Source organism: Vitis vinifera, chromosome 11, assembly GCF_030704535.1.
Source record: "Vitis vinifera cultivar Pinot Noir 40024 chromosome 11, ASM3070453v1".
NCBI lineage: Eukaryota > Viridiplantae > Streptophyta > Magnoliopsida > Vitales > Vitaceae > Vitis > Vitis vinifera.
In genome coordinates this window covers 385510-404959 of record NC_081815.1, presented here as the reverse complement: position 1 = coordinate 404959, position 19450 = coordinate 385510, and the positions used below count along the sequence as shown (strand labels likewise).

Genomic DNA, 19450 nt, shown 5'->3' with positions numbered 1-19450 from the left:
TAACTGTTTTCTAAAACATTTTTTTTTTTGTGATCAGAAAACTGTTTTCTAACTTAGAAAACACCTTTAGTAAACTTTGAGGTGTTTTTACTTTTAAGTTGCTTTTTGAGCAACAATTAAAAATTTGAGAACATTTAATTTTTTTTTTTTGCATTAGGCATACAATTCTTTTATGAAGAATAAGTTGAGAATAATTTTATCCGTGAAAACAGATGAGAACCGTTTTCTAAAAATATTCTCAAAAAACTGTTTTTAAAATAATATGGAATTAAGGGTAAAAGTCAGAGGCTTAGTTGTCAGGATTATATTGATAGGCCACATAGGAAAGCAGAAGAATGATATTACATTATGAAAATTGTGCAGTAAATCATCCAGCCAGGGTGGTTGATAGTGTTGGTGAGAGGGACCAGAAAGTCAAGGACGATATTTAATTGGATAAAAAGAGGAAGGTGAAGGAAAAGGACCAAATACAATGAAATTATCTGGGCAGCCAAAATGACTGAAGATGGTCCCATATGTCTCCTTCTTTAGAAATACAGGATCCAACATGATCCCACCTTCCCCAAAACATTAATAATTTGTGTGATAAAAAGGTGTTTTTGACAAACACAATAAGCTTCAAATCTTCTTCTATTCATCCAACAACCACCCGCTCTCTGGTATACCAACTGAGGATGAACTCCATCACTTTGAATCCATGACAGGTGAATGTGTCTTGTGTGTGTTTTGATAGCCACTTGGTGCTTTATGACAACTTATCCTAATTATGCAACAAGGAGCAGGTACAATGCCATTGACTTGAGCCATTCACCCTTAGGAATTTGTAAGCCTTGACTTGAACCCACATTGCATTTTAAGATGGTTGCCATTTTGGAATAAAGAATGAAAATGAGAAACCAAATCTCGTTTTTATAAGAACTTTGATTCTTTTTTTTACATGTGTTATTGTGATTCATTTTCCTTTTATGTAGAAAAAAGAACCAAATCACTACACCATTGGTTTGGTTTGGTGGGTCTACAGTGGTTGGAATTAGTAAAGTGTTAGGACTTGGGAGAAGAAGTTTGAAGGAAAATGTGAGAAAAAGAAAAAGAGAAAATAGATTTAAAGTCTTCAAAATTATTTTACTTAATTATTTTTTTTAATGTAAATATTAAAATGTATAAAATTTTAATTATATTTCTATAATAAAATTCGATATACAAAAAATGTTTTTTATTTCCTTAATACTCTTTAGAACCAAAAATGACATAAAGATAAAAGAAGAAAGATTTTGTATAATGAGTATTGGAGTTAGGATTTAGGGTTTTAGGCATTGAATTTTAATAAAATTGTTTGGAGTGTAATATTCAGATCACATTACTTGCGTTTTTTTCACACTTTTTTTTTTGGGTTAATTATTAATTATAATCATTAATCAAGGTCTTACTTTGCATGTATTGAAATAAGATGAATTACGTTAGTCCATTTTGGTAATACATATTCCGTGGGAGGGGTATTTACGTCACTTCGACACAATTGGCATTCCGGTGACGCAAACGGCAAATCACCCACGCCTGGGGCATTTTTAGAATTCTTCTCTAGCCACCAAATTTATCCAAAAAAAAAAACCTTCACATCTTGTATTTTTAGTATTTACATGCAAAGTGAAAGCAAAACACATGTAAATCTAAATCAAGGAAATTTTCGGGGCAAAGATATAAAATCCAAGGAGTAGAGGGCTTTATAGTCAAACACCAACGACTAATGATTCAAAGAAGCGAAACTTCTCCGCTTTATACGGCGGATTAAAACTTCCCACACGAAATGACCAAAATATCCATGATTCATCTCATAGGCTCACCGCTTCCGAGGTCATTATCGTAATATCAGTCCGCAGCGGACACTCTCACACCATTTTATATAGAAACGTATTGCAAAGCTTTGAAAAACAATTATCATTAATTTCCAGCAATTAAAAAACGCTTCCGCCACGTGTCCCAATGATAAATTGACACGGAATCGAAAATAATCTTAAAATTAAATTGAAGAGAAAAGAAAAAATAGCGGTTTCTCTTCTGAGCATTCCAGTTCTGCTTCTTCTGCTGCTCTGCTTCTTGAGGTTCTGCTCTGCTTCTACTTCTTCTTCTCATTCGGTCTCTCTTTTCATTTTGGATTTTTTTGTTTATTTATTTTTATTTTTATTTTATTTTTACTTTTTTATTGATACCAGTTTCAAATTTTCAATCATCTGCGGACAATTGCCTTGGATTATGTAGAATTCAGTTTTTCATTTTCCAGATGGATGGTGGAGAGAATTTGCGTGAACTCGGGACTGGAGAGAATTTCAAAAGAATAATTTCTTTTTTTTTGGTTAGAATTTAGCTGATTGATTATTAAGGTCGGATGAGTTTTTTGACAATTGAGGAGGTTTTGGCTGATTTTTTATTTGATTTTTTGTTTGGTTGGATGTTGAGTTGGCGATCATGTGGTTGAATTAGGGTTTTGGAAGGGTTTCTGAGGCATGATTGGTGTAGATTGAGGTGGTCTGAACTGCATTAAATGAGGTTTTTTTCACTGTGGCTCAGAAATGACGAAAGGAAAAGGAGTGATCTTTTGTGGGAGAAATATTTCAATTGATAATTTCATTTCTACCATTTTCTCCTCCGATGTGTTTCATTGCTTTCTCTAAATTGTGTGTGAAATTTCCATGCTTAAAAGGAAAATTTCTTTCTTTCTTCTTCTTTTTAAAAAAATTTCTCTTGAAAATTTGAAAGTGATATTCTGTTTTGTGCTTTATTGAAGTTAGATAGATATTGTAGTGCTACACTACCTCACTTTATCCCTTGTAATGTATTGGATCAATCCATAAATGGTTTTATTTTCTTTATTTTGCTTCCCTAGATGTCAATACTGATCCTAGTAGTTAAAAAAAAAAAAAAAAACAAGGCAGGCAAAAAAATGGAGCTTGGAATAGCTCTTGGAACATGTATAGGTACTAGTTGTTTGTATGATATATTTTTTTTAAGGTGGCCACTTCTTTTTTTTTTTTTTTTTGTTTACATAAATTATATATATTGTGTATATGGGGCTTCCTGAACTTCTCTTGTTTGGCACCCTGCATTTGTTTCTACCTCCCACATTGTGCTTTGGTTCTAGCCAGAGAATCACAATGTTTTAGTCAACTTGTTCTGGTACTAAAACAGGTGACGGGTCTGGCAGGAATGGCTTCTCTTCATATATGTGTGTGGACATGATCTGGATTCTTTTCAATTCCCGTACAGGAGAATCTCTCAATTTTTTTTATTTTATGTTGGTTTCCTGTGCAACAAGTAATTTTTTGTTTGTTCTCTAGACATATTATTGTTACTATTTTTTACTTGCTTTTCTAGTTTAACTCTCCAGTATGGGATTAATGACTTGTTAACTGTCTCTGGCTTTCATAATCTTAGGTAGTGGCAGAGAGGATATGAGCGGAGGTGATTATCTTGCAACTGCAGTGCAGCATAGATATTTGGACATATACCTTTACAGTTGGTACTGGCTCTGAAAAAAAAAGAAGAAAGAAAAGCAATTCTGTGGAGCTTTTGCTTTTGCAAGATTCAGCTCAGGGATTTCACATTGCACAGCGTTTTATAATGGATGAGTATCTGGATCACTTGTTTTCATCCACATCATGGTCAGATGTGAATGTGAAGGAGGGATCATCTTGGATTTGTGGTGAGCCTAGCCAAACAAATGGGATGCTTTCAGATTCAATTGGAATATATGAAGGTGATAAAAAAAACTCACCTGTTGGCATGACTAATTCAAACCTTATGATCGAGGGCTTGGTTACTCAAGATACTTCATCTATTGTTCTTGGTGGAGAGTCTGATCATGGTCTTGGCAAGGGCTTACTTTTGGAAGAAGCTCCACGGCAGCAAGACCTTCAAAACACTGAAGGCAATTCCTCCTTGAATGGAGCAGTGAATGGCAGCTCAGAAGTTGGATACGTGGGCCTGCAACTAAATACTCCTACTTCAACCCCATGCTCACTGGATCTTGGCTCTCCCAAGCAGCTTTCGCTGATTGGTGGCATGTCTAGGTCATCTCGTCCTTTCACTGAGCTGGATCATGTTGGGTGCAATGGTAATGAGCCATCTGATTTTCAGAGATCAGTTGGAAATTTTCAAGCATTGCCTCCAATTCCACAGTTGTGGTCTCAACCATCTTACGGGGGTGGTTCCTCCTTGTCTCCTGTTATGGGAGAATACAAGATGCAGGGCTTTGGTCTGCAAGGAGAATATGTGGATAATGAAATGGATATCATGAGGAACAGATACGTTGGGGATGAAATTCTGCAACTTGATAACATTTCTTCAGCAATCCCCATAAAGGTATCAATCTTTCAAGTTTCATGGATGATTTGACTAACCAGGAAAGATCAAATTAAGGGAACCAAATACACATGATGGTGACGTCACCTTGCCTTGTGGTATGCTGGTGGCTCAATTTATCTGATGCTCTGATTTAGTGGGGAAGCTAACTATGTTTTTGTCGAATGTTCTAAGTTTGAGAGCTGCATTTACATTTTTCTTTTGGTACAATGTAGGGGAAAGAAGAGCAGCACACTCATCCTTTCTCTCCTTCTGCGGTTGGGCCCCACATGACAATGACAGCATCTGGATTACAGTCTTTGCCACAGGTGCTTCATATAATTTCTATTTCTCCATGTTTAGTGAAGGATTTGTTGTCAGTTTTTTTAGTATTGTTTGCTCATTAGTTCTTATCAGCTGTTAGAGTTGAGTGAAGGAAACCCATCAAACATTATACAAATCAACCTCACAATTTTCAATTACAGACTACGGTAGGTACTGCTTCTGGTGGCTGTAATGGAACTGGAAAGCCGCGTGTAAGGGCTCGTCGAGGCCAGGCCACTGATCCTCACAGTATTGCTGAAAGGGTTAGTTGTAAATTTTGTATGATCATCTGAAACAAGTTCTTCATGTTGTTTGTTATTCACTCTCATATCTAAGACACATCATTAGACTTTGAAGTTGACATGTAAAAAATGGCTTTGATAAAGACTTTCCTGGGTTATAATCTCTTTTGTTGTCCCTTTGAAAAATATCTATGATGCAGCTTCGGAGAGAGAAAATTGCTGAAAGGATGAAGAACCTGCAAGAACTTGTTCCCAATTCCAATAAGGTACCTACTTATTTTGTTTGTTTTATTCCTCATGGAGTGCTATATTCATGTATTGCTTTCTTTTCTTTTTTCTTTTTAGTTTACATTTAGTAATATCCAGGTGCTTCTGTAAAAGCTAATGTTTTTGTGCAATCCAGATGTGTATGGTGTATGGCATTTATTTCTAAGTGTGGTTAGATTAACCTTGGTGACGGAAACCTGAGAGCAGTAGACAAAACTTCTTCAATTCCAGAAGAATTAAATGAGCTCTTTGATTTCAACAAATCAAACTACGAGTTCCCTATTATTTTTTGCAAATTGATTCAGCTGAAAATGGTCCAAAAAATGAAAAATGACTAAACCCTTAGTTTTAAGCTTTGCTTGGGATAACCTTTTTAACCAGGACCTGAAGCTCTAGACATTGATTCAATCTCAGTATTATAAAAATTTCATTAAATGAAATGATTTCCTGCATGAGCTGAAAAGGAATTTTGGAGCTTGAGGAGAGCTTTTGGCTTTTGAAAAGCCAATCCAAATCAGACCTTTCTCTGTTAAAATAGCTGTCTGAATTCTGTTAAGCATGATCCAATGATTTTATCAAATTACAAGCACTCGTCCAGTCATATCTTACTCTGTTCTCTACTAGTTTCTTGGTAAGCACTACAGGAGAGTTGGGTTCAGCGTCTGTCATGCTATTTCATTCCCTTCATTGCATCTAAATATATGAATTTTGAATCTCTAGATACCTATAATTCAATAGAATATGTGAACGATCCATATACAGCACCTTTTCTTTTATTAATGGTTCTTTCCTGATAAACCCTTGTAAAGAGAGAATGGCTTATTTTCCAAGATCAGATAATTATTTCTCAACTCTGCAATCTGTAGTTGGCAATGAAAAACTAATCTTCAGGCCAGGACATAAGCTGTTTTCATCAATCTCAAGTTAGGAACATGTGTTCGAGGAGCTTAATTGTATGGAAGACCATTCACAGCAGGACTCTAAAAAGAGTACTGATTCCTTTTTGCTTTCTGCAGACGGACAAAGCATCTATGCTCGACGAAATCATTGAGTACGTCAAATTTCTTCAGCTCCAGGTCAAGGTATAAAGTGGATAAAAACTTTCTCCAATCCATGTTTGAGATGTTGAACTTAGTCTTCAAATTTACATTTGTAGAGTTAAATGCAGGGGCCAGAAAATATGGGTCCTTGTCTTGATCAAATTGTAATGATCTATAGCAATGAGATTTTGGGCATTGCTTTCTTACAGTTGGAAATTTTGCACTGCTTCTGAAATGATGATTTACAGGTACTAAGCATGAGTAGGCTGGGGGCAGCAGAGGCAGTTGTTCCTCTCATCACAGATGGCCAAGCTGAGGTGCTATACCCTTCTCTTTCTGTGAGCACATAAAAACTTTTTCCTTCTTTTAGTGAACAGAAAAGAAATGAGCATGGTTTTCACATATTTTGGTGAAAACCAGGAAACCTTTCCTCTTCTTCTGATGTGGATCTTGCCCACCTAAAACTCTGCTAAGAGGAATCACTCAATGGGGTTGAAAAGACCTTAGGTGACTTGATTCCATGAATGTTCCATGTGGGATCTCGTCAAGGACAAACAGGGTTAAGTGGTTGGGAATATTAATTATTCTAGCGAAATTTAGTTAAAACTTCACATAAATGGACCAAGTAAACTTGCATAAAAATAATTTTTGTTATCTAGTACCCATCATTGTTTAGATAGATGATATCCGTATGCGAGTATCCATTGGTTATCATTTTATAGTATTTTTTTTTCTCATTATTAATGCATGCTTATAGAGATGAAGATAATGAGGGGAATTTGAAAATTCTACTCACAAGGCAATTCTTTAACATCCGACGTTGTTTGGTTAGGGCTCTAAGGGTCTGTCACTTTCACCCTCGGCTGGTCAAGCTGAAGATATTTGTCAATCTCCTGATCAAATTGCCTTTGAGCAAGAAGTAGTGAAGTTGATGGAGTCCAACGTGACCATGGCCATGCAATATCTTCAAAGCAAAGGTCTCTGCCTTATGCCAATTGCTCTTGCTACAGCCATATCCAGTGGAAAGGCAGCATCATCAGGTACTGGGTCCGATGAGGGAAAGAACGGTTTGATTGGTGGATTCATTCCCAATAATAACAGTAGCAGCAACACCAGTAGCAGCAACACCAGTAGCAACAGCTTACCTGGCATTGGGACACATCATACATCTTCTGATGGCAATGTTCTGATTGGAAAACTCAGCAGAGAAGGCATCACCACCAGTAGTTGCAATGGGGCTATTAACAAACAAGAAGAGTTGAAGAGCACCTCATGCACTGCAAGAGAACTGAAAGCCAAAACTTAAACTCTGGTTTGACCTTCATTTCTGATTCCAGTTCAGAACTCAACTCTGGTTTGAACTTCATTTGTGATTCAATTTCTCGTTTTTTGCCTTAGGCTGGTAGTTCCAGAATTTAGGATTAGTAAATACTATCTGAGTGGGTCTGTCTTTAACAGTAGTGGGATTTGGTTGTGTTTTGTATAGATGTACATATATACATGCATGCATATATATACATTTATATGCGAGCATGTGCCTATTTGCATAAGTATATAACATTTCATGAGCTCCAGTTTACGACAATGGCCCTTGGCATTCAATTTTATGGTCTGGTTATTGGACTTTTGAGGCCTTCTACTGAATTGGGTTTATATCCATTCACTTTGATAGGGTCTAAAAGCACATTTCCTGTTGAAATTTACGGACACTACAGCTCCATCCTATCCTCACTGCCTTGTTTCAGTTGAAGAATCCTTTTCTTGTCCCCCCCCCCCCCCCCCCCCCCCCTTTACAAAACATCATCACATTGACCCTTGGATCTGTACTACATGCTTCTTTCTGTCCTCCCCTTTACCATGTGAAGCGCCTTGTTTCAGTTGAAGAATCCTTTTCTTGTCCCCCCCCCCCCTACAAAACATCATCACATTGACCCTTGGATCTGTACTACATGCTTCTTTCTGTCCTCCCCTTTACCACGTGCTTCACAATCGCTGTTTAACCAAATCAAAGAGTGTTGAAACTGCTAGAAATACAACCATCTTTCTGGGTTTTGGGAACCCAAGTGGAACTGGATGTCAAACATACTGAGATAATACCATGCCTAAAACTGGACCTTGAAGGCTAAAAAGACTTTTACATAACCTTTGACAGAACCACCCAGTTAAATTGAGTGAAAATGCTAAAAAGACTTCTACAATTAATTTTACTCATCATTTCCTCTTTAATACATAGATTGGGGGTAAATTGGGGGCTGTTTTCCCCCTTTTGTTAAGAGCTATGATAAAAGAACAACAATGGTAGTCCAGTACAATAATGCAATCCTAACCCTGCCTCTCTTTTATGCATATTGACCCTTGGATCTGTACTACATGCTTCTTTCTGTCCTCCCCTTTACCACGTGCTTCACAATCGCTGTTTAACCAAATCAAAGAGTGTTGAAACTGCTAGAAATACAACCATCTTTCTGGGTTTTGGGAACCCAAGTGGAACTGGATGTCAAACATACTGAGATAATACCATGCCTAAAACTGGACCTTGAAGGCTAAAAAGACTTTTACATAACCTTTGACAGAACCACCCAGTTAAATTGAGTGAAAATGCTAAAAAGACTTCTACAATTAATTTTACTCATCATTTCCTCTTTAATACATAGATTGGGGGTAAATTGGGGGCTGTTTTCCCCCTTTTGTTAAGAGCTATGATAAAAGAACAACAATGGTAGTCCAGTACAATAATGCAATCCTAACCCTGCCTCTCTTTTATGCATAAAAAAAGAAGCAAAAACTAGCTCGTAGGACGGTCAAGACTTGCTAATATCCGTTTGCAGTTTTCTGGGACTTCTTCTGGAAATTTGTTATGCTGCAGTGGGGACAAATGTATTCCAGCCCATCTGTTTTTGCATAGTCCTGTTGTTCAGCATGTAACTGTCAACCCAAAAGCTAAAAAAACAATACGGGGAACTTAAAAGTTCTCTTTCCAATTTAACAATAAATTCCAAATATTTAAGGAATAGCAGTAGTGTGTTTGGAACGAAGGAGCTTTGGTGCAAAGAGTCTAAAGCCCTGTTTGTTAAAGCTTTTCAAACGCCAGAAGCCTTTAAATGCAGCTTTTAAGATTTGTTTGGATAAAACTCTTAACCATGAGCCTAACATGATGTGTCCAGGTTTTGAAGAAGCGTGAACATGTGATGAAGAAAGAATATTTTTATTTAATTAAAGTTATTGAAAATATCATAATTATCCTTATCCTCAATAAAAGTATTTTTAAAATATAGATTCCAAATATAAAGTTCTACGTCTACTACTATTAAAAGTAGAAGTTAAATGTTATCCCAAACAGCACCTGGTGCCTCCCAAAACTAAATAGATTTAAAAACACAATGCCTTATATATATATGTATGTTGCATTTTTAATTTAATTTTCTTTTATTTATCTTATCACAAATCTAATTTAGTGGCAGTATTAGTACACTCAACGGGTCTAGATATGAAGTATAACAGATAGATACAAAAGTGGTAGCTGTGATTGTCGGACTTCACAACATGAACAAAAAAAGGAAAAGAAAATGGCTCATTCCTAATGATTTTGCAATATTCTGATTCCAACATTGTCAATTTCCTGATTAATTACTGGATGCAACAATGTAGATATAACAAGTCTGACAGTTCCAATAAAGTTCAATTCTGGAAAATTTGAGAGAAAATGTAAAGGAAATAAAATTGTGAGGAAAAATAGAAAAAAAGACAAAAGTGAAAGAAAATAAAAAATTAATAAATTATTTTTATATACTTCTTTAAACTCATTTCACTTATTTTCTCTTTTATATAAAAATTTAAATAATTTGAAAATACATAATATTCAACTAATTTTAATTATATTTTATTTTTTTTCACATTTATCTTGGTAAACAAAATATAACAAAATCATTTTCCTTAACAACTTTTTTCTTTATTTTAGTACTTTTCTAGGAACCAAACATAGCCCCGGGGTTAAATGTGAATCCCAAATAGGTTCTGCTTCTTACCTATCAAAAAAAAATCTTTGAGCTCTAACAGACATATTTTCTTACTCATTTTCCTACTAAGGGTTCTGGATCATCTTTGCAATATGCTCCTTATTAAAATAGGAGCTTATATGTTGGAAATATACCTTGAAGGCACCAAGACCCTGGCGCCGATCACACCCAAAATGAGCCCATTCACCACATATTCCACAATTCACCCAGTCACCTGCTGCACTACTGATGCAACATTCCATGTTCCAATCGTTAGTAATGCATAAGGGTTAGTGCATAAACAAGTCAGTGCGCAGAAGAGCATGTGTGTGAGAGGAATAGAGCACAGACCTGTGACACAACAAGCAGCATTCCCCATCTACATCATCATGGGCTAATTCATATTCTAAAAGATAGGTTTCATAATGTCTTTTTAGAGTATTCCCAACACCCTAAAAGAAAACAGGAAGAACAAACAATAAATTACAATAAAAAGTAGAAACAATAGGAGAAAACAGGGAGAACAAACGATCAGCTCTCCAAAATCACATTAAGAAGTAGCAAGTCAATAATATTCAAGTAGAAAAACAGAAAATAAAACCAAATGAAATTGAATGTCCTGCATTCAACAGGCTAAACGTAATTAAACTTTTGGATATGCTTATGAATGGACAAACCATCCCAGTAACTATCAACTTGAGATAACACCAACCAAACCTTGATCCATAATCAAATGGTTGGGATTCTTTATCAGAGCCAAAATAAATTACTAAATAATTCCAAAATTGAGCTAGCTACGTGTGTCCAAAATTAACATTCTTCTATTATTTGGTTCTGAGGAACACTGACAGATTTCAGGGATTATAACGAAACCAGCATGACAAAGACCAAGAAGCCTGTGACCAGAAACAAAACACAACCATAATCTCAAATACAATTCATTTAAAAAAAAGAATTTGAGTGCAGATAACATAATAAATTTTAAGGCAAAAGAATAAGCAAAAAATAAAAATATGAAAACAGAAGAGTTCAAAAACATAAAACCAGGTTACTCACTTCAGTAAAAAGGTTGCACACAGTTCATTATATGGTTAATCACGATAAGAAAGAGAGATCAAACACACAGGAAAGGAAAATAACAAGGGATATGAAGGGGCAGTTTAAAATAAAAAAGAAGCCAAATGATAAATCATGTCTAAATGGATAGAGGATGCATCATGAAATATATGAGAAACCTCACCATTAAAAAAATTCTAGATGACTGGACATTGGAAACCCTGTACCTAGACATTGAGATATGTTCCCTACATGAAAAGATTGCTCCAAGCAAAAGCTTATTGTTCAGGCTCAGTTATCTGAAGCAGCATTCATTCCAATCTCAAGACATGCATTTGCATACATGCAGAGCAGAACATCTCACAAACCAAATAAATAAATAAAGCATGAGTTTGGGACACATACTGTCATTCTATTAGTCAATGTGTGATTTCGCATCTTTGAGAAAACTTGTCCTTTCCAGTTGATGCCATTCCCTACATGGAAGCCTCCCCTTGAAACCACCTGAACAGGGTCCCGAATTTTCAATACAAATTTTTGGTAAACTCCTCATCAGAATCTGCTTACTCCTTTTTGAAAAGACGAGGATAAAACCTGCTTAGAGAAAAGTTTTTTTTTTTTTTTTTTTTTACTTGGCACATGAAAGAGGTTACCTCTCTATACAAGTTGTAAAGGTCAAGGCGTTTTGCATTAAGTATAGCATCAGGGAATTCAGCCAGCCCCCCTTGAGGGACAAGGCGGGTATGCCCTCGGAGAATCAAAAATTGCATTACATCCCTGAGAAATTCCTCCTGCAAAAGTAGGAAAAAAAAATAAGGACAACAGATCTAACTTCAAGATATATATAAAAACCCTCATGTCAAAGTTGCATTGAGTTGAGAACACAATCCTAGTAGGAGATATTTTAGCCATTGCCCTTACTTCCAAAACTTACCATTTCAAACTAATGGAATGCACTCAATGCTTGTGAATAGATTCAATAGTCCTATTTTATGGACTTTTCTTAGGAAGGGCAGTTTTGGAGTTAAGTAACATAATGAAATACAATATCAATGGAATGGAGATAAAGATGGTCGTAATATAAGGTCATCAGTTAGCACAATAATTTCATTACAATATATTTTGCTAATAATATCCTTTTGCAGTTCCTTGAACCTGCATATAAGCATCATTTTTCTTACTCTTTTAGAATTGTGAGAAGTCCTTCACACTTCATAAGGGATGGGTAAAGGAGGTGTCCTGAGTCCAACTGGTTGAAGTACCACTAGTCCACTGTCCATAGCACCCACTCCCCCCCAAACACGCACACACCCCCTACCATCACCACCAAAATAAGATGCGATCCCAACAAAAAGGAAAAAAGCATACTTACAACAGTAGATAAGACCGGCTGGATTGACAGAATATAAATCAAATACCAAGGCATGACAATGAAAGGAAATGAAAAAAAGGAAAAAAAGTTCCCAAACTGATGCACAAAATGGAAATCAAACAGCTTTCTCTGAATAATGAAGTCAATAATGGAACACACTGAGAAATTAAAATCAGACTACTAACTTCTGAGCAAATCTGAATTGGTGATCTGCCACAACCATGCTTCTTTAGAGGTAGAGGGTTCAAAGAAATAATCTGCTGGGCCTGGAAAGAGCTTGACAACAATTTGCGATGTGTGACAGGTGTGGTGCCATTGTGCTTTGCTGGAACAACTGACAAGTTACCCTTTGCTTGGTCTCCATCACACCTGCTGGCCTCAGAAATTCCAGAAAAAGGCAGCATTTTATGATTGCGAGTGTGGGGAATTGGCCTCATTGCAGCAATCTTTGGTTTCTGTTGAAGAACACCTCCATTTACACCTCCCAAGACTTTATATCCAGATGGTTTGGTTTCATGGCATGGCCCAGACCTTTTCCGACTAGCTGGAGGAGCTATTAACCAGCTAGGAGGCCTAGGAAGAATAGAATTGTTTTGATTGAGTTGTTTGGCATGCCTTGTACAAAAGAAGAGGAGGCGGTCAGCATCATCTTTTTCAAAGGAAGCAACAGATAAACCTTGAATGCTAGCTATTCCCAGGGTGACTAAGCTGCGATAAGATACATCTGGTGCTAGCTGCCTCAAAACCTGCAGAGACATCCCAACCTACATAAGCATGAAATGGGAAACCATGCACCCAAATTAACTCAATCAAAACTTACAGAGGGATTAAATGTGTAGTGTCTAGCCTATCAAAAAACAAAAAAGAAAAAAAATTGTAGTGTCCAGTTGTCCTCAAAGCATGAAGTAGCTAACCCTTCATTGGCAAATGCTTTATCTCATATATCCATCAGATACAACAATCATAATTTCAAAGTAGAGCTCTTGCAAATCAATTATCGCTCCACAGACAGCAAAAATAACAAATCAATGTTTCAATTGCAGGTACCAGCTCATGATATAACTTTCCCTCTTCGAGTAATAAAGAGAGATTAAAGAATACTAAGATAAAAGGAAAAGAAGCAGCATACGTATTGCATGGCCAGGCTAATCCAGTGGCCAGTGCAATACTTTAGTTTTCAACCATCAAATTACAATTCTTTAGGAAGTTCTTTGTGATAAATGCAACCTTGAAAAATGAAATTTGTGTTGTAGCTCATCCAACAGGTGATCTAGCAATTAATCAAGAGAAAATTACTAAATTAAGCAGCATGGCAAGGTCAAAAGTTCCATTTCCTATCACAAGGCGCCTCTCTGAACTTCTGGCATGAATTGAACTATATGCATAAAGAACAGAAAAGAACTCAAAGATAACAAAATGAAATCGAAACAAGAGTAGAAGACCTGGTGAGAAGGTAACCTGTGAAGCCCATGTTGGAACCTTTATACGAACTTCAAATACACTAGCCCCACAAGCTATTGATGCAGACCTCCGAGGCTCAGATGAAGACAATTTGCTTTCCTCACAGCTGGGTACTGCATGGACTAACTGACTCTTCTCAATAAGCTCATTCTTGATATAACTCTCCAACAGCTGAGAAAAACCAGAAAAATATCATCCAAGAACTGCATAATACATTTTTAACCACACTACAAGTAAAAATTTAATAGAACAACCAAACATCATAAGGATAATGGATCATTGCCTGATCATTTAAACAAGTCTGGGCACTACCAGACACTAAAAGTGATATATGGGCAGAACTACAGGTTGATAAGTCGCATCGCATGGTCACTACGCCACGAGAAAATGTCCCTGCTTGAAGAGGTGGTGGTGGAGCACTGCAGCAAATTATAAAATCCATCAATCAACTCAAACTGAAATTGAACCTCATAGATTTTACAATTCCCTATCCACCACAACCATCATAAAACAAGGAATCAAAAAGTACCTCACACGATTATGAAGTTTACTCCCGCGAATCTGAAGAAACCACAAGGGCAATAATGAGAATCCCATTTTTAAAAAGAGCTTTGAGAGATGGTGAATGGACTGAATGGTGACAGTAAAATTAAAGCAGGATAAAATCAATCTAATTGCCTTGCTCTCCAAGAAGAACAATCACAACTTGTTAATCTTGCCTCTTTAACCCAACTCTAGGCTACTCCAGGCAAAGCAACCTGGCCCAAAGGCAAGGAGTTTCTAGGCCTTTTCAACACAAAAGACCTTTATACAGGTATGGGCTAAGCCCAGTGTGCATTTAATGTCATTGAGTTCAGACTGGACTGATCAATACTAAATACTTTAAAAAAGGTATTTTTGCCCAAAAGAAATACTGGATACATTAAATGTTATTAAATTATTGAAACCATAGCACCTTAAAAATTGAAATTGTAAATCATAACTCTGAGTTCATTTTCCAAAAGATTCATCAATTGGCATCACAAAGATAGCACCAAGAACTAGGGATTGCAAAAAATAAAACTAAATGATCAAAAGACAGAAACAAGTAGAAAAGCAATAGAATGGGCCACAAGGCAAATACAATTTACTTTTAAGTAGCAGATGCCATCACCAATCTAAGTCATAACCACAGGGAAAAGGTTATGTGGTTTAGGAGGTGTCATAGTCAAATAAGGAAAACCTTTTTCCCCCTTATCTTTTTCTTTTTGGTAGATAAATATAAGGTATATTGTTCTTATTCTATAGCAACTGCACTTTTGCTTTGTAACTGTTCTTATTTTACTAATGGTTCTTTCCTCCACCAAAAAAAATGGATTTTTGAAAGGTATTTTTTTCATACGTAAAATTTTCTTTTTGATCTGTACTACAACTCAAACCTAAAACCTCCCACATCAACAAACCCCCCCCCCCCCTCCCCAATCCTTTGTCACTTGAGCCAGGCCTCAAAGAGCAAATTTTCGGAAGCTACTCCAAGAAACCTTAGATTTAAAGAACTAAAATCCCATAAATATAAAGATACCGGGAAAAATATGAAACCACTTTTTGTTGACACCAAACTCATTTATGACCTATCTGAGCTCATGTGAAATCTTCAGGCAAAAGAAAAAAGGAAAAGAAGTAGTGATTGGGTCAGTCCAAGAAGAAAGCCTTAGAAGAGCATCCCAGGTTTTATGTATCATTATGCACAAAGGGCTGACCAGAACAACACTAGGCTGTTCTCAGAAATGAGAGTCTTAGCCAACTATATGAGGCAAGATTAAGGAACTTAGAGACAGATATGATAAACTACTGCAATAAACTTACTTCAATGCACAGGAGGGCATTGAGGCCATCCTCCAAAGATCCCAGTAAACATGCATCCTGAAAAGAATACAGTTTGTGACCAATCCATAGCAAAGAAATAATATCAGTAATTTTTGCCACCAAGTGACAAATATAAACTTGAAATTTTGTAACCGAAACCAACCAATGCGCTTGGTGCTCCACAAACAAGAAACCTCATGCTCACATCAGCATCATATATCTTTATAACAGGAAGAGTTGCAGGCAAGCTTTCCTCCTCGTCAACCTCAGGAGGAACAACATTAATCTTGGGAGGGTCTCCAAGAAGGCAGGGTCCAAGCTTACCACTAACTTTCTGGTTGTTGGAAGGTACGGTGTTGTTTTGCACACAATAGAGCCTAAAGGATGCATGGGCAAGCTGGAATGCATCCCACGTATGGCTGCATGAACTGCAGTGTACAAAAGAACCAGAACTTAAGTTGAGAGACTTTCACAATAAAGAAGTGGGATGGTCTTCAACATAAGCAGTTGATTAATAACTACAAACTCTATACAACTAACAATTTAGTCCAGCCTATACACGCATTAATCTACATATGTGTCTGTGGGTCAAAGTCATCTAATCCACAGAGACCAAAAAAAAAAACAAAATAAAAGAAAATGCTCACACACAGTAATAACAAACTCCAGTAAGTCATTTCAATTGTAGTCATTATTTAAGGCATTGATCAGTCAGAAAAACTAATTTATAAATGTATCCTTGGGTTCTGACAGATTCAACAGTGTAAAGAGGCTCTAACATCATCCAGATGATAGAGGAACCAAATCATGTTTATATTTTGTGAGAAGGTGGATGACTGTACCTTTGCACCACAGAGAACAGTGCTTGACGAAAATGACAAGCTGCATAGCAAGAAAATGCATTTTTCCAATATATTACATAAGAAACACCCTGTCAAAGAGAAACAGCCTGATTCAACGACTTCTTTTCATTAGGAAAGCATATCCAAAACCATATCTAGTTCGATTTCTCAATCCTTAAATCCAGATTGAGAATTCAAGCCTAACAACCATTTCAACTAGTTACATTAATAAAAAATGATAATAGTGATGATAATAATAATAAGTATTAAAAATGGTACTAGTAGATATCCTCACAAACCAAATCCACCTTAGAATGAAGTGCCTTTGCTAATTTTTCACCATTTGGGGTCTCTAGATAAACCTGAAACATTTTAGGTTGAATTAGGTCAAACAACAAGAAACCACAAATTAGTTCAACAATTATAAAGAAACTCTAAGTCCATAACTGGATGATTTGTAAGTAGGAAGCTAATAATTAAGAATATCTCAAAAGTGAAGAGCTGTTCTTTTGTTTTTTCTTAACTATATTATTCCAAAACAATAACTCCTTTCTCAAGGGTTACCAACTCTCTTGACCTGATATTTAGAAGCTAAAGTTTTAAATACACAGTAAAATTGATATAAAGCTTAACCTTTTGGTTCTTCACAAAGAAGCAAGTATCGAGTTCTAACCATTAACATAAGCACCAACCCATGTCTTGACATCAAACATACCCAAAATAACCAAAAATAAAATTAAAACATTAAAAAATAAATCAGAGAAAAAAGAAGTCGAAATGGTGGCAATGAATAAATACACACAAAAAATGTACATAAATCAGGGATCCAAATTGCACTGAACAAGCTCAGAATGATAAAACACTCACAGTTGTGGGCAATGTGGGACCAAAGAGTTCAACTAACGCCTCTGCAGAGGACAAGTCCACCCCTCCCCATGTCAGAGATCCTATTTCTTCACTACCCGGAAGCTGCTCCCCTTGCAAGTAAAGGAAATTTGGCTCCAACGATTCAAGTGACCGTTGAAACTCATGGATACTAGGATTTTTCAGAATCTGAACCTGCATTCAAGCATCAAGATAGAGGCTGCAAACTCTTAAAAGGGGAGTTTCCAGTAAAAATGACAAGAAGGAAATTGAAACACAGACCTCAAGGCGGCCGGAAGAAACAAGTTCCGGGAAGGGATATGGATGCTGTTGTTGATCCTCAGAAACAGGGATTTTGCCGCACACAACTGCGAGGAGAGCACAGTGATTTCTTGAAGCAGCTTGAACATGGAACATCATTCAAACCGAACCACCACTCTTAACTAATCAATCAGAACCCTAAAATTGCTGCATACCCTCAAATAAATTATCTCCTATGTATGAATGAAAACTAACCAAATTCACAAGTCCCACCAACCAATTGAAGAAACAGCCCACAACCCACCAACCCAATTCCCTCAATAGCGCCACCCTATGAAGAAAAATCTGGAAAATTTTCGACCGTGTAGCAGACAAGAACAATTCCTAATTAAAATTTTCGAAACCCTAGAGAAGGAAGAGACGAGACCCTTATTTATTAATTGATTTACGAAACTGAAAAAAATATAAAAAATCAAAGGAAAGTACAACTCCTAATTAAAATCCTCTTCACGCTCAATCAACCCACCAACCCCCATCCTAAAAAATAACAAATAAAAATCCAATGCCATCATATTATGAATCGTGAACCCCAATAATAATTGCGAATGGAATTGACATAAAAATAAACCCATTTCAGGGAATTGCTGAGAAAGTGTCCGTTTTTCACTAAGGGCGGATAGAAAAAGTAGCAAACACATTCCCCGTATCCCAAAGAAAAAAGAGGACAATTACTTACATTTAACACGACTAGGGTAAACAGGAAAGTATTGTGGATAGTACAAAGCGTTGGGATATATGCGTACGCACTTGCTTTCTCCAATACGAATTTACTATCGTATGATTCTTGATCCCTTTCCATTCTTGTTGGGATTTTCCGGAATTCCCTTTTTATGGGTTGTATTGGGTTGGGATTATCCTTTTCCATTCTCAGACACAAACTCTATCCAAATTCCACTTGAAACCCATATGACCCATATGTCCCCTCTGCTTCTTTTTTCATACTCAAACCAACCAACCCAATTGAATTTCTTGCTCTTGTTTAGATGGCTAGTAATTGTATCTTGTTGAAGTAGAGGTGGAGTGGTGAGGATGGTGTTTTGGAAGATTGGCGGTGAATCCATATCAGATGCTAGCGTTGGTGGTGGACTTTACCAAATACCAAGTGGATATTTTTGGAATGGGCCTATAAAGCAGAATTTGAATACTCCCTTTGTATCTCTTCTTTAGCTGTTTGCCTTGACTTGTCTTGTCTTGTAGACTTGTCTTGTAAAGCAGAGTTTCTAGACTTGTCTTGTAGTTGAATCTTGAGAACGACAACCTCCTCCATGCCTACAAGGCCTCAGGCCTCTGCTAAGCAAAATACTAATCACATGTTGGCTAGCAACGTGGGTTGTAGAGAAATGAGGTCTGCAATCCAATTCACCCGACCCCGTGAGCAGGAGTGCTTGAATTGGGCGGACGACCACCCATTGGTCAAAAAATGCATCACTCCACACGTGAAGAGCAACCGTGCCTATCCCACTATGGAACCACTCCTTGGCAATGC

General features: G+C 36.7%; 2 protein-coding genes across 7 annotated transcripts; one reads left to right on the top strand and one right to left on the bottom strand.

Annotated features, from left to right (window-relative positions):
* Positions 1-1930: 1930 nt before the first annotated feature.
* On the top strand, positions 1931-7793 carry LOC100257707 (uncharacterized). 6 transcript variants are annotated; one of them, XM_002277308.4, is made up of 8 exons: positions 1931-2099; positions 3430-4356; positions 4572-4664; positions 4821-4922; positions 5102-5167; positions 6185-6250; positions 6457-6525; positions 7041-7793. In XM_002277308.4, exons 2-8 carry the CDS (start codon positions 3616-3618, stop codon positions 7512-7514), a joined length of 1611 nt encoding a protein of 536 aa, XP_002277344.2. In that variant the 5' UTR covers positions 1931-2099; positions 3430-3615; the 3' UTR covers positions 7515-7793. The 6 variants fall into 6 exon arrangements, with proteins under 6 accessions (XP_002277344.2, XP_010656080.1, XP_059596693.1 ...); XM_010657778.2 differs by having other exon boundaries at positions 1934-2099; positions 6457-6546; XM_059740710.1 differs by having other exon boundaries at positions 1954-2133.
* Positions 7794-8796: 1003 nt separating this feature from the next.
* On the bottom strand, positions 8797-19336 carry LOC100262830 (AT-rich interactive domain-containing protein 4). The gene is made up of 15 exons (XM_002277288.4): positions 17926-19336; positions 17647-17838; positions 17088-17141; positions 16780-16868; positions 16101-16365; positions 15938-15994; positions 14622-14653; positions 14376-14511; positions 14090-14263; positions 12817-13377; positions 11913-12050; positions 11665-11763; positions 10555-10655; positions 10359-10449; positions 8797-9115 (listed from the first exon to the last, which is right to left on the bottom strand). The coding sequence occupies exons 1-15, from the start codon at positions 18061-18063 to the stop codon at positions 9020-9022; spliced, it is 2223 nt and encodes a 740-aa protein (XP_002277324.2). The 5' UTR covers positions 18064-19336; the 3' UTR covers positions 8797-9019.
* Positions 19337-19450: the final 114 nt, after the last annotated feature.